This window comes from Rhodamnia argentea, chromosome 6, assembly GCF_020921035.1.
Source record: "Rhodamnia argentea isolate NSW1041297 chromosome 6, ASM2092103v1, whole genome shotgun sequence".
Lineage (NCBI taxonomy): Eukaryota > Viridiplantae > Streptophyta > Magnoliopsida > Myrtales > Myrtaceae > Rhodamnia > Rhodamnia argentea.
The window spans coordinates 23,519,714-23,543,105 of record NC_063155.1 but is presented as its reverse complement, the minus strand read 5'-3'; the positions used below and the strand labels follow the sequence as shown (position 1 = coordinate 23,543,105).

At 41.6% G+C, this 23,392-nt stretch overlaps 2 protein-coding genes and 1 pseudogene across 2 annotated transcripts; all 3 read left to right on the top strand.

Moving 5' to 3' along the window:
• The first annotated feature begins 16 nt into the window (after positions 1 to 16).
• LOC115753197 lies at positions 17 to 730 on the top strand. Its single transcript, XM_048281458.1, has one exon. It carries the CDS (start codon positions 129 to 131, stop codon positions 423 to 425), a length of 297 nt encoding a protein of 98 aa, XP_048137415.1. The 5' UTR covers positions 17 to 128; the 3' UTR covers positions 426 to 730.
• Positions 731 to 7,442: 6,712 nt separating this feature from the next.
• Positions 7,443 to 10,989, top strand: LOC115753193. Its single transcript, XM_048280311.1, has 8 exons — positions 7,443 to 7,843; positions 8,319 to 8,405; positions 8,515 to 8,772; positions 8,893 to 9,057; positions 9,162 to 9,215; positions 9,304 to 9,450; positions 10,290 to 10,684; positions 10,722 to 10,989. The coding sequence occupies exons 1-7, from the start codon at positions 7,640 to 7,642 to the stop codon at positions 10,665 to 10,667; spliced, it is 1,293 nt and encodes a 430-aa protein (XP_048136268.1). The 5' UTR covers positions 7,443 to 7,639; the 3' UTR covers positions 10,668 to 10,684; positions 10,722 to 10,989.
• Positions 10,990 to 14,519: 3,530 nt separating this feature from the next.
• LOC115753209 lies at positions 14,520 to 17,305 on the top strand (annotated as a pseudogene).
• Positions 17,306 to 23,392: the final 6,087 nt, after the last annotated feature.

Here is a 23,392-nt window from a genome sequence, read left to right as displayed (position 1 = left end):
ACAGAGAGAGGTACAATCCAATCCGACCTCGAAGATTCATCAGGAATTTCCGACACAGTCCCACCACTTCTCGGACAGATTCGACGATTCTGACAACAGAATCCCAGGCAGAAAAAACGAACCAAGAAATGGTGTTCAATGGCGTGATGATACTGAGAGTCGCCCACGAATCCGCCCACATGTGGCAAAGCGCGGCCTGCATTCCGGTCGCGGAGCGGGTGAGCAGCCGCCAGCTGCTGGATCTCGTCTGCTGCTTCCCTCTCCATCAATTGGGTCGTCTCGCGCTCTTCATCTGGACCTTCCTCTGCGTGGCCCCACCCGACTCCTACTACTCTTACTCTTACGCCTCCGATGACTCCGACTCCGACGGCAGCGAAACCCCCGTCGATTACGATGACTACCGCCACGACTCGCATTCCGATTGATTGGTTCGGGTGGATTTCCTGTACAGTAACTTCCTCACCATCCAACCCATGCTTTTGGGTTGTTTTTGTTTTGCGTCTCTTTTGGTTTTACAGATAGTTTCTGCGTTTTCTTTTTCCTTCTTTTTGTGAAGTTGGTTTTTTTTTTTTGGGGCTCCGGTGGAGTTCATTGTATTTATTGTGTTATATTAACAGATGTCGTATCCGGGTTTTCATTTTGTTTCTCTGTAATTTCGTTTGTCTTGGTGGGCGACTAGACTAAATGGGGTTCAGTAAATCTTGAAATGGAGGTGAATATTTCGAGTTTAGTTTTTCAGTATCGATCTTGCTGATGATAATTGCCTGGCTAGATTGGTGAATTGAAGTGGTTGGGCTGGTAACAATGTTCTGTGGCTGTATGAACTGTGATATGTATGGGATGGGATTGCTATTGCCATATGCAAACATGATCACTGGAGTTTTTTGGTGGTGTGTGTCCTGGATTAAATTGGAAGCTCTAGATTGGTACTTGAAATTGGGTAATGTTCTTGTGCATGTTGCTTTGTACGTCTAGATCAAAGACCATGATAAGTGAGAATTCAGTGTAGACTCAAATTGGATATGTGTGAGATGAGGAATCATATGATTCCTCATTGGTAATTTTAGGGTATCATGATCATTTGGAGGTACTAAAAGGCTAAAATGTTGCATTCCTCGGTAAGGCATGAACTTTTGTGACTGCAATGTTCTTTTTGGTGCACTCTCCGATGCAAAACCATCTTTCTCCTTTATCTTATCAATTACTGCATCCTGCTCTCAGTTGCTTACTACAGCATTACCCATTTGCTCGCTTAGCGGCAGAGAACTCGGGAGATTGCTTGTTCTCTTAGTTGCATGTGCTGTTGAGTGAGACTTTCTTATTGGATAGAAGTATGCTTATGCCTAGCTTGAGGCTCCTATTGCATGATCCTATGATGTAGTCAAGTGACAAACTTCTCAATGTTCAGTCTCTTCATTTTTTCAGTAGTTGAAAGCAAAGTTGAAGAAACTTCTTAGGAAATTCGGGAAATAATATAGACTGTGGAGTTTTTTTAGGTCCCGATTATGTAGTGAGGCTCTTGTTTGAATATGGCTTAGGATGCCAAGGGACAGGGAATGTAGGTGCAGACCATTTCAACTTGCTTCTTTTCCCGGTTCATTCAGATGCATTTGGAGTTCCTTATGGTATTTGGACAAGGTCCCTTGTCGAGGGGATGAACTCGTTCTGTTCAAAACATTACAAGAGCAGACATCTCAGTACAAATTAAGGTTTTCAGGACTGTTGCCTATGGAAGAGGACTGGTTGCAGCAAGCCTAAATTTCCAGCTCGCGAGCTTAAATGTTTCACCAGGAAGAAAATTTAAGTAAGAAGATGCAAGGATGACTCTTTTTTTTTTTTTTAAGAAACTTCTGGTTATTTTTTCAGTACACCAGTTTGGATTGCAAACAAGAACTCCATATTTTGAGTTTGATTTAAAGGCACAGTGAGCTGCCTAATCTTTATCTGGTGTTTCTGAGGACTAAGGGTGAATTAGGTTTTTATTGATGCCGAAGTAAAGTTCTTTCATTTTAATGTTCGTCGAATAGTTGAGGAATGGTACAAGTTGGATGATGCTTGGTGGCCATTTCTGTGGCTAGAGGGAACATGTAACTGAAAGTCAGAAAACCATGCGCAGGAACACAAGGGAGTTTCTGAACTTTGATTGGCACTACAAGAGAGCACAATAGGACGAGGGAAAGCATAAAACACAATGAAGAAAAGAATAGTGGTTTCTTTTTCTTTTTTCTCAATCTTGTCGGGGTTATTAGTTGTTTTTTTTTTTTTTTTGGTCGAAAGGGGTTATTAGTTGTTAAGAAGCAGGCATGTGTATGTGCATCAAGCGCATGGCACAGGTTCAACCTCTTGCACCACCAAGTGCAAACAATTCCGTTTTTTGGGTCATCCTCCCAGGTTTGGCTCAAGTCTTACCTACCTAAGGTGGGTTGCTCGTCATAAGAAAATATGATTTCCTCCTTTTCTTTTAAACTGAAGTGTTGAGTTTCTTTCTTCCTTTATTATTGCCATAAAAGTTGGAGCTTCCTGGTGTTGCTTGTATTTGCTAGGAATGATTCTGCGAAATGCTGTATCCTTCAGGTAAGGCAAACTGTTGCAAAATGACAAACTTTGTCAGTCTTCTAATTACTGTTCAATCTGGATTTTTTTACTATAGTATTGTTGAGTGTTTGATTTTTTTTCTCCATAAAGCACTAGCTTAGGTTGAGAGTTTCTCCAGGTGACTAGGTTACAATTGCAAGGAAGAGTGATATCATCTTCATGCCTTTTTTCACCTCCTGAAGTCTTTCGTGGTACAGATAAGCTTCAAGATTTATGAAGCTTAATTGATCTGTATATATGAATGTGTCTGATGAAGACAAGATAGAATTCCGTCTTCTGCTGGCTGATGAGTCCACTCCAGATTGATTCAGGTAAAAATACGAATTGAAAATCTGGGCCCGACCCAGTGTTGGTTCTCCAGTGTCCCTTGTACATGAGTTCTGATTGAAGTTTGAGGAACCGGCCGGCACTGTTGCTCAACCTGGACTTTCTCAGCTTGCCAACGTGTCTACGAGCATGCACAGGTGACCTTTTCTGACCGACCATTTACCTTTCGAAAACGTATCTAATCAATTAAGGGTGCTTTTTTTTGTATGATTATAGTCTATTCATGAAGTGGTGAGAATGGACTAGGAGACTAGTGTAGGTCCCCTGCAGTTCCCTTTTTCTTCTTTTTTCCCCTCTGGGTTTTGTAGTTGTATGGCATGATTCACGAATCGAATAGACAGGGAGTGAGCATGCCTCAATCTGTTGTTAAAAAAATTTAGGTGGATATTGGAGAAGGAAAAAAGGTGGTGCTAGGACTAGTGGGAGTAGTTTTTTGGTTCGATAGTGGACATGGACGGCCTATTCCACCTTTTTCACTTCACTTTCAATGGTGGGCCTTGGTTTTGGATCAGAGAGGATCAGTGAATTCATGAGCTGCAGGAGAGCATCCCATATTTGGTTCACTCATTTCTTTGTTGTTGATACATCAAATGTTCCTGCGATCGAGATGCGTTAAGTTCACAGGTTCAAGAAACCGCACCCCGGCAAGGACGCGATGGGGCCATCCCCGAATTGGAATCCATTGGCAAGGAACAGGGGGACCTTGCGCGTCTGCAGAATTGCAAGCAGTGCAACAAGTAACTCCATGAGTGCATTTTCCTGCGACAATGAAGGAAGCTTCCTTCTTTTCCTACTGGCATTTCCGTCGCGGCAGCGTGGCCCAGTCAAGCAGCTGGAGAACATCCGACTTTTCACCTCATCTCCGTCCTCCCCTACATAAGCCCCCCGGGACCTTAACTGATGACATTAACAGAGACAAGGTCCCGTGATGGGCACATCTACACAGCTACTGTCGAAGCACAAGCACGTTCACATGTTTCACTATTATGCGCGCAAACCATGTTCTGGAAATCAAAAACCCCCTTCCAAGGACACGACTTGTCGTACTAATTATGTAAATCAAGGGTGTTCCCCACTTCGTACACCCACAATCAATTCTGATTTGTCCCTCCTCCACGTCCGCCACATGGCTGGGGTTCCCCAATAATTTCGCCCTTTCTCCTCACCTTCCGTCATCCCCATGATCGCCTTCCTCTTCTTCTTTAACATGGCGATGTTCGGAATCGTGGCGATCGACATAAAATGCAGCAGCTTTTACGTAGTCATAAAGTACATAATCAAGAACGTGTAACGCCTGAGCAGCTGAAGTGAGGAAAATTACACTGGCGGATCATGATTGATGATCGCCCTTCCAGGCTTCCCCCTTGAATTAAGGACGGCTCTGCAGCAAAGCCCGAGACTGAAATTAGCATGAGCATCTCCACACCAGATAAAATCTTAGAAAAAAATCATGAAACTTGAACTATAATATGAAGTTGAAATTATTCTAGTTCCCAGATTATAAGGTTCTGTTCATGTACAGATCAAAGTAGTACTTTTTTCCCGCTTTTGATCTTCTTCCTAAAAGTTGAAAGATAAAATACAATATCTCAAATTACTGAAAACTTATGATGCACTTGTTTTCTATGTCCGCATTTGTATCTTCGCTAAGTCTTAAACATCTCATGCCGAGAAGATAAAAATCGGTAGTCAAATATCGCTTCAAAACAACATTGAGGCGTTGAGAAACTAACCTTCCTAGAAAGACTTTGGACCGGTAGATTAAAGCTGTTCCAAGGAGCTAGGTCTCCACCACGAGAACAGCTAATTCTTTCCTTGAATCCGAGTTGCAAGGCTGGATCACAACTGTTGATTTTGCGGGTCTCAGGTGAACGCAGCATGCAGGTCCCATGACAATCTGACATTAGGTCATGTCCTAAGTTAAGGGGGCACTGGTAACACTTCTGCTTCAGAAATCAATTTATGGACATAAGTTGATTTTTCTACTTCTTCTCAGAAGCATAAGTTAATTTTTTTACTTCTACTCCAAAAGTTATTTCCGATCATAGAAATTTGTTTGGTAACCGTTAAAAATTTCTACTTCTGAAATATTATTAATACAAAATATTCTATGAAAAATTATTATCGGCAATTGAAAAATTTCTACTTCAGTTTTGAACTTTTTAAATTTATTTAAGAATATTTTTATTATTAAAATATTATTTAATTTTTAAAAATACAAATTTATTATTTATTTTTTAATCCAGGAATGGAGATCGGCGACCCGTGGCGACGGGCCGCGCGTGGTGGTGGTCGATGGTCGGCAAAGAAGGGGCGGCGGTCGCAATCGGCGAAGATCGGCGGTTGGTGGCAATCGCGGCCGGTGAAGGTTGGCAATGGGCGGTGGCCGGCGGAGGTCGACAGTGGCTAGCTATGGCGGGGCGACGATGGGCGATGGTTGGCGGAGGTCGGCAGTGGTTAGCTATCGGGGGTAGTCGATGGGTGGCAGATGCGCGAGACCTGCGGTGGGCGGAGGCAGGCGATGGTCGACGATTGGCGATAGTCGTGGGAGGCGGCCGGCGGAGGTCGGCGATGGGCGGCGGCCCGACACGATCAGCAGCGGCGGAGGTGGGTATAATCGAAAAGAGGTTGAGAGCGTAATAAAAAGAGAGTGAAGTGAGAAGTACTTATTGAGTTAGAAAAATTATTTTTTTTAACTTCTCAAATTGAGAGAAAAATAATTTTAGAAATGGAAATTTCTTTCGAAGTAAAAATTTTTACTTGGATAGATTTTTGCTTCAAAAGTTATATTGTCAAATGAATTTCTGCTCTAAAAATACTTATGGAGCAGAAATCTATTTTCAAAAGTGTTATCATGCACAATTTAACTGAACCAGGTCCACGCTAGTGTTTTCCTATGAAAGCGGTAGTGCCTAGCTTTTACTTCATGGGTAGACGAGAACCCCTGCTCGACTGAACACTTAAACAGAAAACAATGAACATTGACTATGTTTTGGTCTTAGGCTACCTTCAAACCCCTGTTTGACTCTGCACTGCACCAGTAGAACTACACGCAACAACAATAATTGGAAATATCGAAGTCCTCTGACATCACAAAAGAACATTGCAACAGGGGGCTGACGACGAAAGAATCTCCGTTTGGGTAAGAACACGAGAGAAGAACCATGGTCTTGGATTAAGCCCGTGCTGTGGAGAAGCTTGATTGGTGGGCGGCGGTGGTGGGATCGATGTCCTGCCAGAGCACACCAGTGCCCAAGTGATTACAGAAGTTTAAAAAAAGTTGAAAACTATTTTCAGGAATGGGTTTTGTAACAGAGACCTTTGGATTCCTTTAGCGAGAGAAAAGCGAAACTTCCTTAAAAAGTGCGAAATTATGTTCAGGGGAAGGAGATCCCACTAAGTCAGCACATAATTAATCAAGGTTACGAAATCAACGCTTCGATGATTAGATCACCCCAGAATCCCAACACTTTCATGGCAGTAATCGCCAACGGGGCTCCCTGTTGAAGCACGAGTGTCTCACGGGTGAAAAGTGTCTGGAATGATTTACCTAGGCCGTGATGAGATGACGAGCTTTTCAAGAACTGGAAAAGTCGGACCGGCCAATGGCCGAGTGATTAAGGCGCTTGTTTACTGTTTAGCATGCGGTGCCCCCCGCGGATCGTATACGGTTCCCGTGAACTCGCGGCCAGATAAGAATTTGCCCTTGTAGTTGGTTGGACGTACGTGAAGTTTGTTTACTGGAGTAGGCACGACATCGGAGATTAATCCGAAAGAGAGGGACAAAGTTGTTTGAAACGACAGAAAGAAGGTGCGCGGGCTCGCGGTTTGAAAGGCATTGCATGGTACGAAGAAGGATTGTTCCCCTCCATCATATGACGACCATGTCTGACTGGAGCCCGATGGTTCCTCCATGGTCCATGCCTTTGATGTTTGGTGATTACCCTCTTTCGTTTTTGCCAAAACATTGAAGGATCTTCGCACGTGGAAACAATATCCCACACCATATCGCAAATTATCTCAAAAACTTTCCTGTGCGCCATGTTTATATGAAATAAATTTAGACCGTCTAGGAAGCTGAAGTTCGAGAACTAGGTCTCCCGTCATTAATTTACAAACGTATCTGGCACCAATTTAATGGTGGCTGTGTAATTCTTTTCTTTTACAAGGCTTTGTTGTAATAAGTATTTTGTCGGAAAGAATTTGTGTAGTTGCTAATGCACCGTCTTTCTTGTCATTGGGTGTATTGGAAATGAAAGTTGGTTACTTTATCAAGTATGGTTCACAAATGCACTAAAGGCAAAGGTTAACAAGGCTCTCTTTCAAGGAGCGTTTCGCAAGTGCTTGGTAATCATACTTGGAAAAAATCATTGTGATTTCTAATGCATTAAGCGAGGTGAATTCTTTTCCCCTCGAAACGAAAAACAAGACGCAAGATCTGCAGAGAGAGAGAGAGAGAGAGAGCAGTCGGTTACGTTGGATTTTTGTGGGAGGAGAGAGAGAGAGAGAGAGAGGAGGGACCTTCCCACTATCCCACTGAAAATTTGGCTTTTTTTAAGGGGGTGACGACGATGAGGAAGCTGGTGTCGCTGCGCAACCGCACTACTGTCTTCTTAAGCTCCTCCTTCCACCGTCTTCTGCGTAGCCTAGCTCCTCCTTGTTGAAGGGTCTCTGTTCAAATCTTTCCGGGCTTTGGCTGGACTCTTTCGCTCGAACCATGGAAAGTTGGGGTGGCTTGCACTCTCTCCGACGAGGAAAGGCGAGACCTTTGGCCGTGATCTTCTATGCCCTTTGGGGCTTCGTTGCCGTCTCCGTAGCTTGTGCTTCTTCTCCTTCTTCGTCGAGCCTGAGCTCGAAGCAGAAGCTCCAAGTTCAGAAGCACTTGAGGCGTTTGAACAAACCGGCCCTCAAAAGCATTAAGGTCACTTTCTTCGCTAGCTTTCTTCAGTTCTCGCTCTTTCTTTTCTTCTCAAACTTTTTCCATGGAGGAAGTTTGTAAGGGATGTACGAAGAAAGGAAGAAGAAGGGAAATGCGCTTGCTTTTGTGGGTTGAGAACAGAAAAGGGGAAAAGCTCAGCTGCCGTGCTGATTGAAAGGAAATGGGCTTTTGATTACTCCCTCTTTTGAGTTTTAAATTTGAACCTCCTCACTTTTTAAGCGGCATTGTTTTTTTTTTTACACTTTCCAGCTGCGAACGATCTTCTCGGTGTTTCGTTCCTCTATTTATTTCTTTACTCAGATACCTTCTTAATTGCATTAGATGATGTTTTACTCTTCAGAAGGAAGCTGTATTGACTTGACTGTTTAAGGAAAACTGTGTGGAGGACTTCTCTTTCTTCAAGTTGATGATAGTGTGAATTTCTCGTAGTTTTTCTTATTTTTTGGGGTATTAACAGAGCCCAGATGGGGACGTAATCGACTGCGTCCATATCTCCGACCAGCCAGCATTTGATCACCCTTTCCTGAAAGACCACAAAATTCAGGTGCACATGTTTCCTTTTCATTTTATGTCCGTTTTTGTTTTTCTGAGAATTTCTTGTCGTCAATTTTTTGTGTAATTTGAAACCAAACATGGGGTTATCTGTTCATCAGATGAGACCTAACTACCACCCAGAAGGGCTGTTTGATGAGAACAACGTGTCCACAGAAGGAAAAAGGAGGAGAAACCCAGTGACTCAGCTCTGGCACTTGAGTGGTAAATGCCCAGAGAACACCATACCCATCAGGAGAACAGACAAGGATGATGTTCTTAGAGCAAGCTCAGTCAAAAGATACGGGAGAAAGCAGCACAGAACCATACCTCAGCCTAAGTCTGCTGATCCTGGTCTTATCAACCAAGGAGGTCATCAGGTGAAGATAATGATTAGCCCTTTCCTCCAGCTTCTTTGCTTTGTTTTAATGGTTGTTTTTGTGTTCTTTAGTTAGTGTTCTTTAATGTAAATGTGGGTTCTTGATTCTGGGAGTGATCAGCATGCCATAGCTTATGTCGATGGAGGCAAGTACTACGGAGCCAAAGCAACCATAAATGTGTGGGAACCAAAGATAGAGCGACCGAACGAGTTTAGCTTGTCTCAGCTGTGGATTTTGGGAGGCACTTTTGGCGAAGACCTCAACAGCATTGAAGCTGGTTGGCAGGTGATGTAGATTGGACATGGGTTTCTCAGGGAGATGGAGGAGGCTGATGATTTATTTTCACATGCACATGCCTTACATATTTAACAATTGTTTGGTCCATTCAGGTCAGTCCAGAACTTTACGGCGATAATAACACACGACTCTTTTCTTACTGGACTGTAAGTTTGCATCGTTAAATTTTGCATTCCACAGTCCCAGGGATTCGTTCGTAATAAGAACTAATTCTCTTTTTCCAAAAATTGGCAGAGTGATGCATATCAAGCAACTGGTTGTTACAACCTCCTGTGTTCAGGATTCATTCAAATCAACAACGAGATAGCGATGGGGGCCAGCATATCGCCGGTCTCCGCTTATCGTAATTCGCAGTACGATATCAGTATACTTGTCTGGAAGGTAAAATACCAGTGCATCCCACACTTAGATCTAGGTGAACATACCGACCAACGCGCTAATGCGCACTTTTAAGGATTTTACATTGAAACAAAGCGAAATGGTGGTTGTTGTCACAATCCACCCACGCAAGGACCACTTGGAACTTCTCTTGTTTATTTAACAATATGCAGACAGTGCGTTGGTATGCAGACTTGGCAGTACTTGAAGCCATAATAGGGCCAAGGCAATTCAGGACACATATCAGAAACATCTGTGTTGTTTGGATTAGCAATTTTCTTGTGCTGTTTGTTTCGGTTTTCTTGCAAGATTTAATATGGTATTGGTCTGTTCAAGGTATCTATGGGTTGAAAGATGTAGCTACCTTCATTGTCTGGAAGGTAAATGCCAAAGTACCCCCACACTGGGACACTCTTTTTGAGAAGACTGTCAAATTAAAACATGAGAAATCCAGATTATAGTAAACATGCGTATGGGAGCCAATGCTGTCTGGTACATAGATTAAGAAAAGGAAATAAATATATTACTGCGCATCCCTACTAACAATGGGGCCTTGTTATCTTGGGAACAGTACTAGAGGCATCCATTTTGTTTTGACTAGCATTGTTCTTACTCGTCGGATTTGGCTTTTGCTGGATCTAATGCTGTCTCACAAGGGCATAAGCCATCTAGGGATTGAAAGCTGTGACTAGCTCTTCATGGAAGCAACAAGACAGAAAGAATTCAGTGGTTCTATTTTGTCACGTCATTGATTAAGAGTCGTTTGTCTCCTTTCTATGTTCCAGAGATGTTTGTTGAATGCGTTAATAAAATCATCCCTTTGCTTGGTGAATTCCTTCAAGGATCCGAATGAAGGGCACTGGTGGATGCAATTCGGGGACGACTACGTTCTGGGCTACTGGCCCTCATTCCTGTTCTCATACTTGGGAGACAGCGCATCCATGATCGAGTGGGGAGGCGAGGTCGTGAACACGGAACCCAGCGGTGAACACACGTCAACCCAAATGGGAAGCGGCCATTTCCCTGAAGAAGGGTTCGGGAAGGCGAGTTACTTCAGGAACCTTCAGGTCGTCGATAGCTCCAACAATCTCAGGGCCCCGAAAGAGATTGGCACCTTCACGGAGCTATCTGGTTGCTACGATGTCCAAACAGGCAGTAATGCGGATTGGGGCCATTACTTTTACTACGGAGGCCCTGGTAGAAACCCAAAATGCGCATGATCGATGTCTTCTCTCTCTCTCTCTCTCTCTCTCTCTCTCTCTCTCTCTCTCTCTCTCTCATTGTCCCATGGTATGGATATAAAATGCATCCCCACCATGCCATCTGCCCTTCAAACCTGTGGTCAGGCCAGTAACTAAGTGACCTCTTTGTGCAGTTGGAAGTTTTTGACTGTGTCTCTAAGTTTGGAATAAGTGGTTGTAGAGCTGACCAAGTATGTCCCAAAGCCTGAAAAAAAAAACAGGCCTTTTGATCATCTCTCTCCTTAAATCTGTGTATACTGTGTCTCTTTGTTTGAGTCATTATCGAGTGGCTTGTTGCTGTATGGACTGGCCTACTGTTTTCAGTCCTTTTCCCCTGCAGCTGTAATATAAAGTGCTGGTGCAGAATTAGATATCATCCTCGTGAAAAGCTATTGCTACTCTCACAAATTACTTTAGTTAAGAAGAAAGATTGGTCTGGTATGGGAGTCCCAAAATTGAAAGATAATACCACTGAAAAGCATGTGGGCTAAGGAAGAAAAATTTGCATGTGAGTGAAGGTCAGAAACTCTCAATCATGCTTTTGCCTACATCCTTCGATAGTCCCCACTTCCCCTTCTCTCACTCGCTGCCAATGCATTCAAATGCACGTGAACTCGGACATTATTAACCTCAGCGAGACCTTATGGATGTCGTTCCATCATTTATATTGAAATTTACCCTACTGAAAGAAGCTAAATAATCTACATGGGCAAGTTGACGACATCCGTCTTGCTCTAAATAGCCAATAGAACCAGAGGAGTAGGAAACGATACAGTGATGCCTTTCAAGGGAAGAGAAAGTAGTCCAAAGAAACTAGCACGGAAGATTCGAAGATCGATACCATTAAGGTGAAACAATGCGTGTGGTTCTAGCTTTCAAGAGCAAGATTTGCTCAATGAGAAAGTCTGCAATTCCCTCCTATCAGTGAGTCTCGGATGCGCGTCAATCATAACCCCTTTCCAGGAAAAAGGAACTGAAAACGGAGTTTGTATAATGAAAGATAGATTCAGCTCGGCCTAAACTAATCATGTGGATGTCAGTGAAATTTGATAATGCTTGGGTGGTGTTGTGTTGGATATCTGCAGGAAAATCAGTGATGGTGGGGTTGCACATGATGAGAGAGCTCCAAATGTGTCACCCATGTTTTTCCTATAATTGACTCCATGCCATTGCCAGCACAGAGTTTGGCTCGACCTCTCTTCAATCCTTCCATTAAAGAATCCCATTCTTTTCCGCCGTCTGATTAATTAAAAGGAAATTTTGACAAAATAGATAGAATAATTTGTGGATGAGCCAGAGCTGATATCTGTGATGAACTCTTTCTAGGCACAGGGAAGATGGTGCTGTATAGCACTGAGAGTACTGACTGGGTGAGGAGCTTTTGGGAGGCTGGTTTCAAATTTGAAACCTGGGTTGTTCTTGATGTTTGAACCTCAACCCACGACATGACCCACCTTTCTTTTTTCTCTTTTGTTTTTTTTTTTTTTTTCTGAAAAGGAAAGGGAAGAAGCAACGGCAAATTTGAAAGGACTCAGCCCCCTAGCATTCCAATCTGATATGATGGTCATTTCCAAATAGCAGCAATTTTAGTTTCGAAAACAGAGGATGGCGTGGAGATACATTACAGCTACATCACCTTCACCATCGAGACAGTTAAAGATCTGAGGTTAGGAGAGGTGAGACAGAAGAAATTCATTTCACGCATCACGTGTAATTTCTTCGAAAATAGCTGTTTACTCGACAGAAGAAGCAAAATATTGGACATAAAGGGTAGGACCTACTACTAGGTCCGTGGGACTGTCACCTTCTTACAACAGGCTTCAATAAGTTACCATACACTTTCGAGATATGATTTCAGATTACGTGTTACCAAACAGATCACGGGATATATACAGAGAAATTATGCATATAGCATGGCTGTCCATGCCAAACGGACCCTGTCTCATGTATTCTCCTTTCGTGGCTCTAGTTTTGTCTCGATCTCAAGCGAATCACAAGAATAAAAAACGAGAACTTGGCGTAAACATAAGGGAGAAGCGGAGTCATTTTGGACTTGATTGCCACAAAGCCACATGAGTAGCCAAACCTCAAAGTAGCATCAGCATCCCCACACCAGATAAAAGTCTCAGAAAAAAAATATGAAATTTGAACTATAATAGTGAGAATTATTCTAGTTCTCTCTCTCTCTCTCTCTCCTATGAACGCAGTAGTGCGTAGCTATAATTTCATGGGTAGACGGGAACCCCTGCTCGACGGACATTGGCCACAGTGGTCTTGGGCTACCGTATTCGGAACCCTTTTGACTCTGCACCGCACCAGCAGAACTACATGCAACAACAGTAACTGGAAATATGGAAGTTCTCCAACATTATAAAAGAATATGGCAACTGGGGCTGACGACCGGAGAATCTCCGTTTGGGAAGAACACGAGAGAACATGATCACGGGTGAAAAGTGACTAGAGGTAATGCGCATGAGCCGTGCATGAACCGTTCGATGGGTTGAGAAAAGAGGACAAACTTTCGATGATGGAAAAGTTGACCATCCATGAAAGTTCGGTTGTTGAGTGATTAAGTGCTTGTTTCGCATGTGGTACCTCGTGCCATATCCATAACTCTTGTCTGGATCTAGATTCATCATCATCATAACCATTGATCATATTAGTCTCATGCAATAGATTCGATTCATGTGAACTTATCTTCTCCGGATGAGGACTTTATCCTTTGAGTTAGACTTTGCGTGAAGTGCTTTGCTTGAGTAGTCACAAAACAAGAGAATTACCAAAAAAAAAAACTAAACCTAATGTAATTGTGTTAATTCGGTTATCATTCAGTCCTAAACCTTTTGCAATTGAATCACTTCAACTCATCCGACGAATTTTGGTTGGCCAACGCTGATGTGGTTGCCTTTGGGCGGTCCCCGTCGACGACCAGCTGGAGAAAGAAGATAGAAGAAAAAAATATAAAATAAAATAAACAATAAAAAAATTATTAAGATACTATATCGCCGAACGGCCGGGGTCGGCCGAGATCTACGTTAGCCCCGGTCGGTTAAAATTGTCCGAATGGACCGAAGTGACACAATTACAAAAAGTTTATGATTGAATTGACATAATTATAATAGATTTAGGACTTTTTTGATAATTTTCCGTCACGAAACTAACGATTGTTCAAAAGAGATGGACAAGCATTGTTGAAACGACAAAAAAGGGCGTGCGGGGTTTAAAGGCTAGGTGAATTTTTTTCCCCTCAAAATGCAAAATAAAACACACCTTCAATATGTATATATATATAAGCGAAGCCCGGCGAAACGATAACCAAGTACTCCTTGAAGTAGCTTTATCACAAGATAAGATCTTGCCTTAGATGGATTTTTGCCCTTTGAAAAGTGAGATAGTGTAATTAATCAAAAGATAGAGAGAGAGAGAGAGAGAGAGAGAGAGGGGAACAACTTTTTTAATTGACAAGCGTGCAAGGTTTTTAGTTGTTCATCTTTTAATTTCCGCGTGACTTAGACACATGTCACTTTTTCAATAAATTTGAGTAGCATTATGTGTGAAGTGTATGATGATAACGTTGTGATTCGAAATCACCGCATATTTTCTCGAGAGAGAGAGAGAGAGAGAAGGGGAAGAGGACCTTCCCAATCCGATCTCTCTGGTAATTTGGCTTTTGTTAAGGGATGACGATGACGAAGCTGGTCTCACAGCGCAACCGCACTACTGTCTTCTAAGCTCCGCCTCCCACCGTCTTTTGCGTAGCCTAGCTCCTCCTTCTTGGAGGGTCTTTGTTCAAATCTTTCCGGGCTTTGGCTGGACTCTTTCGTTCGAACCATGGAAAGTTGGGGTGGCTTGCACTCTCACCGACGAATAAAGACGGGACCTTTGGCCTGTGCCCTCTGGGGCGTCGTTGCCGTCTCCGTAGCTTGTGCTTCTTCTTCTTCTTCTTCTTCTTCTTCTTCTTCTTCTTCGTTGCCGTCTCCATAGCTTGTTCTTCTTCTTCTTCTTCTTCTTCTTCTTCTTCTTCTAGCCCCGAGCTCAAAGCAGAAGCTCCAAGTTCGGAAGCCCTTGAGGCGTTTGAACAAACCCGCCCTCAAGAGCATTAAGGTCGCTTTTTCGCAAGCTTTTTTCAGTTCTCGCTCTTTATTTTCTTCTCAAACTTTTTCCATGGAGGAAGTTTGTGAGGAATGTATGGAAAAAAAAAATTTTGATGCCACGACAAACTCTAACCTGGTATACATATAACAAATTTATCCCAAACTAATTTTCTTACCATAAAAATCTTAAAACTAGTATACATATGACAAATTTACCCCAAATTAATTTTCCGATGACTAAAAACCCTAAATTGGTACTCATATGATAAATTTATCCCAAACTAATTTCTTTTCACCAAAAATCTTAAATTGATACACCAATAACAAATTTATCTTCCATTAACTTTTATTAAATTGGATTAATACAACGAAAAAGTCCAAATTAGTATACTTATCAACAATCACGTGTCATCCAACTCAGCAATTTGATAGTAAAATATAACAGAAATAAACGGATGGTAAATTCATCAAGGTGTACCAATTTGAGATTTTTTATGGTAAAAAAATTAGTTTTATGTAAATTTTTTATATGTGTATCATTTTAGGGTTCTTCGTGATATTAATAAAAAAAAAAGGACGGAAAATGCACTTGCTTTCGTGGGATGAGAAAAGAAAACGGGAAAAACTCAGCTCCTACCTTGCTCATTGAAAAGGTAATGGGCTTTTTGATTAACTCACTTTTTTGACTTTTGAATTTGAAACTCCTCACTTCTCAGGTGTCATTTTGATTTTTGACTTTCCAGCTGTGACGATCTTCTCAGTGTCGTCCCTCTATTTATATCATTATCATTTCTCCGATAATTTCTTAATTTCTTCAAAATGATCTTTTACTCTTCAAATGGAAGCTGTATTGACTGTCTAATTTTCTTGAGTAACTAAAGGAAACTGAATGGAAGGACTTTTCTTTTTTCAAGTTGACGATAGTGTGAATTTCTCTTATTTTTTCTGATTTTTGGGGGGTATTGACAGAGCCCGGACGAGGACGTAATCGACTGTGTCCGTATCTCCGACCAGCCAGCATTTGATCACCCCTCTCCTGAAAGACCACAAAATTCAGCTGCACATGTCTCCTTCCCGTTCATCTTACTTAATTATGTTTCTTCTTCTTCTTCTTTTGAGAATTTCTTGTGATCGATTTTTTTTTTTTTTTTGGTAAGGAGTGATCGATTTTTTTTATGTCATTTGAAACAAAAAATGGGGTTTATCTGGTGATCAGATGAGACCTAGCTATCATCCAGAAGGGCTGTTTGATGATAACAAAGTGTCCACAGAAGGAAAAGGATGGACAAACCCAGTGGCTCAGCTCTGGCACTTGAGTGGTGAATGCCCAGAGAACACCAAGTACGGCATGAGGTGAAGAAGATGATGTTTAGCCCTTTTCCTCCCAACTTCTTTTGCTTTGTTTTCTAATGGTTGTTTCGTTTTCTGTAATGTGAATTTCGGCTCTTGATTCTTTTGAGGGTGATCAGTATGCAGTAGCTCTTGTCGTTGGAGGCAACTACTGCGGAGCCAAAGCATCCATAAATGTGTGGAATCTGAAGATTCAGGAACCGAACGAGGTTAGCTTGTCTCAGTTGTGGATTGTGGCAGGCACCGTCGGCAAAGACCTCAACAACATCGAAGTCGGTTGGCAGATGATAGTAGATTGGAGGACATGGTTTTCTCAGGAAAATGGAGGGGGCTGATGATTTTACTTTCACATGCACATGCACATGCACATGCACATGCACATGCCTTTTATATATTTATGGATTGTTTGGTCCATGCAGGTCAGTCCACAACTTTACGGCGATAATAAGACTACGACTCTTTTCTTACTGGACTGTCAGTTTTGAATCATTAAATTTTTGCATTCCAAGGGGGCAGCGATCCGTTTGCATCAAGAACTCGTTCTCAAATTACAAAAATTGGCAGAAGGATGCATATAAAGAGACCGGTTGCTACCACCTCCTGTGTCCGGGATACTTACAAACCAACAAAGAGATAGCGATGGGAGCCAGCATAACACCGGTTTCTGCTTATGGTAAAGAGGCACATTATGAGTATACTTGTCTGGAAGGTAAGATATTTGTCTCCATTCTGAGCTCCAGAGAAGCTTGTTGAACATATAAACAATAAAATCCTTTTTGCTTGGTGAATTTCTTCAAGGATCCGAAGGGAGGGCACTGGTGGCTGCAATTCGATGGCCATGATCTGGGCTACTGGCCCTCGTCCCTGTTCTCATACTTGGGAGACAGCGCATCCGAGGTCGAGTGGGGAGGCAAGGTCGTGAACGCAGAACCCGGCGGCGAACACACATCGACCGAAATGGGAAGCGGCCATTTCCCTGAAGAAGGGTTTCGGAAGGTAAGTTACTTCAAGAACCTTGAGGTCGTCGACAGCTCCGACAAGCTCTCGGCCCCGAAAGGGATTAGCACCTTCGTGGGGCGATCCGACTGCTACAATATCCAAACAGGCATTGCCGCTAATTGGGGCCATTACTTTTACTATGGAGGTCCCAGTAGAAATCCAAAATGCGTGTAAAAAGGAAAATCATTAGATCGTATTATTCAATAAAAATCTATATATATACACACACACATAAAATAAGCGCCTAAGACTACTTTACCCTTTTTATACCTGTAACACTTTCCCTCAAGTTGGAGCATATATATTAATCATGCCCAGCTTATTACTAATATATTCGATTCTCTCATTACCTAGAGGTTTAGTAAAGATGTCTGCAAATTGTTCACTAGCTAGTTCTAATATAACTGGGAAAAATCATTTCACTTTGGAGTTTCTCCGGAATAAAATGACAGTCAATCTCAATGTGTTTTGTTCTCTCATGAAACATAAAATTGGAAGTTATATGTATTGTTGCCTTATTATCACATCATAGAGACATAGGAGTTGAAGCTTTAAAGCCTAACTCAGCCAATAGTTGTTAAATCCACATTAATTCACATGTCACTTGTGTCATGGCTTTATATCTTAGCTCAAGACCGAAGCGGGCAACTACTCCATGTTTCTTACTCTTCCACGAACACCAAATTTCCTTCGACCTAGGTACGAGAGCCAGTAGTTGATCTCCTATCATCTACAGATTTTGCTTAATCGGCATCAAAGAATCCTTTAACTCTACTATGGTCATGATTTTGGTAAACAATTCCTTTCCATAGAGCCTTCTTCAAGTATCTCAAAATTCTAATAATTGCATCCCAGTGAAATGTACAAGGGAAAGACAAAAACCTAGCTTACCATACTAACTAGAGAGGCAATGTCTGCTCAAGTAGCTATGAGATAATTCGGTTTGCCAATCGGTTTTCTATATCTCTCAAGATTATCAAGAGTTCCTCCTCCATTAGCACCCAGTTGAACTCCTTGTTCCATAGGTGAATCATGAGGCTTTGATCCCAACATATTTGTTTTAGTGAGCAAATCCAGGACATACTTTCATTATGATAAAATAATACCTTTACGTGATCGTGACACCTCAATTCCTAGGAAATACTTCAACTTCTCCAAGTCCTAAGTTTGAAATTGCTACTGAAGATAAAGTTTAAGTTTATGTATATCAATTGAGTCATCTCCAATGATGACAATATTATCAACATACATAATCAAGAACAGTTTGCCTTCCCCTAACTCTTTATAAAAGAAAGGATGATCATTTCCACATTTAGACATTCCCAACGAGAGTAAAACCTTAAAAAATCCTCATGGGGATTGCTTCAAACCATAAGAAAGGACTTTTTTGACTAACAAACGAGTCCATTAGACTCCCCCTAAGCAACAAACCCGAGAAGTTGCTCCATAAACACCCCCTCATTAAGAGTACCATGCATGAAAGTGTTCTTTACATCAAACTGAAACCATGGCCAATTATATGTGGCAGCAAGAGAAATCAAAATACGAGCAGACGTAAACTTGGCGATGGGAGAAAAAGTATCCAGTTAGTCAATCCCATACACATGATTATACCGTTTTGCAACAACTCTTGCTTTTGAGCGAGCAAGAGAACCATTGAGATTGACTTTCATAATATACACCCATTGACAAGTAATGGCAATTCTTCCTGAAGTAAGAGTCATCAAGTCTTAAGTTTGCTTAACATGTAATGCCTTTAATTCTTCTACCATGGCTGTCCTCCAGCCAAGCCTTTGTAATACCTTAGCTACGGACTTCGGAAGAGGATATTGATCAATAGTGGATAAAAAGGATCGAAAAGAAGGAAACCCATTAGAGTATGCAATAAAGATTGAGTGTAAGTAGTAAGTACATGTACCTTTGCAAAAAACAATACGCGCAGCAGAAATCCTATGCCTTTACCGAAGGAGACCGCCAAGAGGGACCTCAAGATGTGAGCTTTTTAAAATTTCTAGTTAGACCCACCTTTACTCAGAAACTTAAGCCAAAGAATTATGGTCTAACCGAGATATATTAACTGTTTTACACCACATCAATTCTCCGAAGTGAAACTTCTCTAACACAACTCGTGCATGCATCCTAACAATCTTCCCCTCACGTGTGAGCTCAATATCAGGTTTTACTCCTCCTTAATTCGGATATCCTTTTGCGTCAAGATATCTCAACTTGAATATCTATCAACGCCCCACCCTCATCCCTAGTCTCTTTCTCCAGACTGAATCATGAAAGCTGCCATTAGGACTACGCCAAAAAATTTGTTGGTCACTAGATTCTTTCCTTGATATTTCACCAATCATTGAAACAAATTGTGGGCCCGCCAATTGACTATAAGCTCCGATACCATATATAAAGGAAAATCATTTTATTGCATTATTTAACAAAAATTACATTCCAACGAAAAAAAAAGTTACATAAGTACCAAATAAGCCCAAAGACAACTTTACCCTTTTTACACCTCTAATCTCTCTCCATAATTTGTGTATATTATGTCTCTTTGTTTGTGAAGGGAAACGAATCACAATACAAATGCAGCGGATTACATAGAAAAATGTGCATATAATCAACTTGAATCGGTGATCGTAGAAGTACATCACGTGACGAATATATCTTGTTTTCCACAGATTAAATGTTCCTTTTGTAGCCTTTGAGAGAGAGTGTTCGTCCACGATTCGTGCGTTCGCTCGGGAGAAGAACAGAGTGCCATCTTCACATTTTCTCCTGACTATACTTTCTAGTCTCTTTTGAAAGAACGTCGTTGAAAGAAGGAGTGACATTAAGAAGAGAAAGCGATAACTTCAAAAAGGAATAACTGCCTCTGGCGGTTAATCTTGAGGGTAATGGGCTGGGTTAGCCCACATGGGAGGCCCACGGCCCACCCATAAGCCCAACAGTTCGAGTCATTATTGTGGGGCTTGTTGCTGTGTGGACCGTCCTCCTGTTTTCAGTCTTTTTACCCTGCAACTGTAATATAAAGTGCTGGTGCAAGATTAGATATCATCCTCGTGAAAAAGCTGTTACTATTCTCCCAGATTGCTTTAGCCAACAGAAAATTGGTCCGGTATGGGGTCCCAAAGATGAAAAACAGTACCACCGAAAAGCATGTGGGGCTAGGGAAGAAAAACTTGCATGTGAGTGAAAGTCAGAAACTCTGCCTCATGCTTTTGCATTGGTCCTTCAATGATCCCCACTTCCCCTCCTCTCACTCGCTGCCATTGCAATCAAATGCACGTAAACTCGGAACATTATTATCCTCAGGGAGATCTTATGGAAGTGGTTCCATCATCTGTATCGAAATTCACTCTACCAGAAAGGAACAGAAAAAAAAGGAAATGATACACGGACGCCTTTCAAGGAGAGAAAGTTGTTTAGAGAAATTAGCACAGAAGATTAGAATCTCGATACCATTATGATGAAACAATATTTGTTCAAACTTTAAAGATCGAGATGCACAAGAGTCTCGGATGCTCATCAATCATAACCTATGTCTAGGAGGAAGAAACTGAAAACGGAATCGGCGGGTCGAACTCTTGATGAATGAAGGTCCGGTACCTTTTGCTTACAATTACAGCTGCAGCTAAACCGATGCGATGCTAGATATGCCGAGAAATCTCTTTCGCTAAAGTGATGAGGTCTTGTTCCTGTTCTCGTGGCCATACATATAATAAGACTGACCGCAAGCTTAGGTTCTTGGATGAGCCCCCACAGAGGCCATTGATGATTGATCTTTCCTCAGCCCGACAGTTATGGCTCAGACATCATGATTGGAATATTTTGCTCATTCTCGCTAATATTTCTCTTTAAGTCGTCGAGTTGAGGCTTCCCATTTTCATCGTTTGTCAAAGGGAAAACATGCCCCAATTCATTGCGCGATTCAAGCTAAATCAAGCCTTCCACTGCGCAATCTGTAGCTCTTATCAGGGAAAAGAGAAAAGTCCGCCTCAGTGTTTAGCTTTGATTTCTGTGTCCCTCTCCCTGCCACTGCCCAAATGCCCCGCACTTGCAATGAAAATATTCTTCGTCGCCCAATTATTTCAGGTAACATAAATAATTATTTTTTAAAAAATATTTTTGGAATCATTCATTTGTCGATGCCAGGATAAAGGCGTCTAATGACGTAATGCAAAAGCTACATGACTCTGTCGGATGCATTCGTGTTGCACGGAAGACTATCTCCAAAAGCCAAGGGAATCATGGAGGAAATGTGGACTGGACATGCCTATTTATCGATCGGACAGAAACTTTTCATCTTAATGAATCATGTTAACTTGTTTAAGGGTATCCGCCGTCTCTAGATAATAGGGAACGAATCGAAGTTTCGAGGGGATTGAACACCCGGTTGCTAGAGAATTGAACATCTTCTCTACTTGTTAATCAGTCATTTCAGAAGGGTGTTTGTGTAATGAAGGATAGACTCAGGCTAATCATGCGGACGTTAGTGAAACTTGGTAATGCTTGGGTGGTGTCCTGTTGGATGAAATCATTGACATCTGCAACAAGAAGAAAAATCAGTGATGTTGGGTTGCACATGACGAGAGAGTTCCAAATGTGTCACCCCATGTTTTGTCCTATAATTGACTCCATGCCATTGCCAGCACAGAGTTTGGCTCGTCCTTTCTTGTTTCTTCAATCCCTCCATTAAAGAATCTCATTCTTTTCCCCTGTCTGATTAATTTAAAGGAAAATGACAGAATAGATTTAGAATAATTTACGTGAGCCAGAGCAGATATCTGAGTTCTTGAGCCTCTGTGATGAACTCTTTCTACGCGCGGGGAAGATGGTACTGTATAGAACTGAGAGAACTAACTGGTGCGGAGCTTTTGGGAGGCTGGTTTCAAATTTGAATCCTCGGTTGTTCTTGATGTTTGCACCTCAACCCACGACATGACCCACCTTTCTTTCCTCTCTCTCTTTTTCTGAAAAGGCAAGGGAAGCATCGGCAAATTTGAAAGGAGCCGGTCGCCTTGGATTCGAATCCGATATGGTGGTTATTTCAAATCGCGGCAATTTTAGCTTCGAAAAACAGAGGAAGGTGTGGAGATACATTACCGCTGCATCACCTTCGCGATCGCGACGGTTAAAAGATATGTGGAATCGCAGCATGTAAATCAGTTGCGCCTATGGCATAGCTGTCCATATCAAATGGGCTCTGCGGGCTCATGCATTCTCGTTCTCGATCGAATCGAATCGAATCGAATCACCAAAACAAGAATGAGGACTCGACGTAAATATAAGAGAGAGGTAGGGGGTCATTTTGGACTTGAATGGAATATTGTGTGGCTTGGGGAGCAAAAGTAAACTACAGTTACCCCAGTAGATTTTAAAGATGATTTCTGTTTTGGGAATGAAAATTTTGGTAATGGGTTAATAATATCAAGAAAAACCTTAAATTTATACATCTGTGATGGATGTATAAATTTAACTCAAATTAATTTTTTGATCACAAAAAATTTCAAATTGGTATACAATAAATTTACTCCAAATTGATATACATGTGACAAATTTATCGTCAACCACTAGGAAATTTCTCGGTGGTCGAATCCCTTCCTTTCGGGGAGAATGAGGTGGGGACGCGTGAGGAGAGAGTAAGGTTTCGTAACCTGCACACGGCACATAGGGTAGGCAATATGACTTGTATAGATAGGATAGAACCAGATAAAAAAAATAAATTTATCCTCCATCAATTTTCGTTAAATTTTACCATTAAATTTCTAAGTTAAATGATACGTGTCGGTAGACGGGTTTATCGGTTTAGGCTTTTTATTCTCCGTTTATCACAGTTATACCAATTCAGAGTTTTTTGTGATATTAACTTAATTTTACAAAAATTAACATAAAATAATTTGTCATATGTATACCATTTTAGGATAAATTTATCATAAATGTATCGGTTTAGAGTTTTTTGTGATCAAAAAATTATTTTGGGGAAATTTATAATAGGTGTACCGGTTTGTAGTTTTTTGTGGTAAAAAAAATAATTTTGAATAAATTTATTATGTGCACATTAATTTAGAGTTTTTTATGGTATTATCCCCCCCAAAAAAAAGCAATGTAAAAGAGAAAAAAAGAAAGGTGATTAGGAAAACACAGGAGTAGAGAGGACAGCCAGAGGGGAGGCCCCAAAAGGCGAGAGGAGACAGCTGTATGGCAACTCTGTCCCCCCCCTGTTCCACTCTGTCAAAACCCTAACGTCTCTCTCTCTCT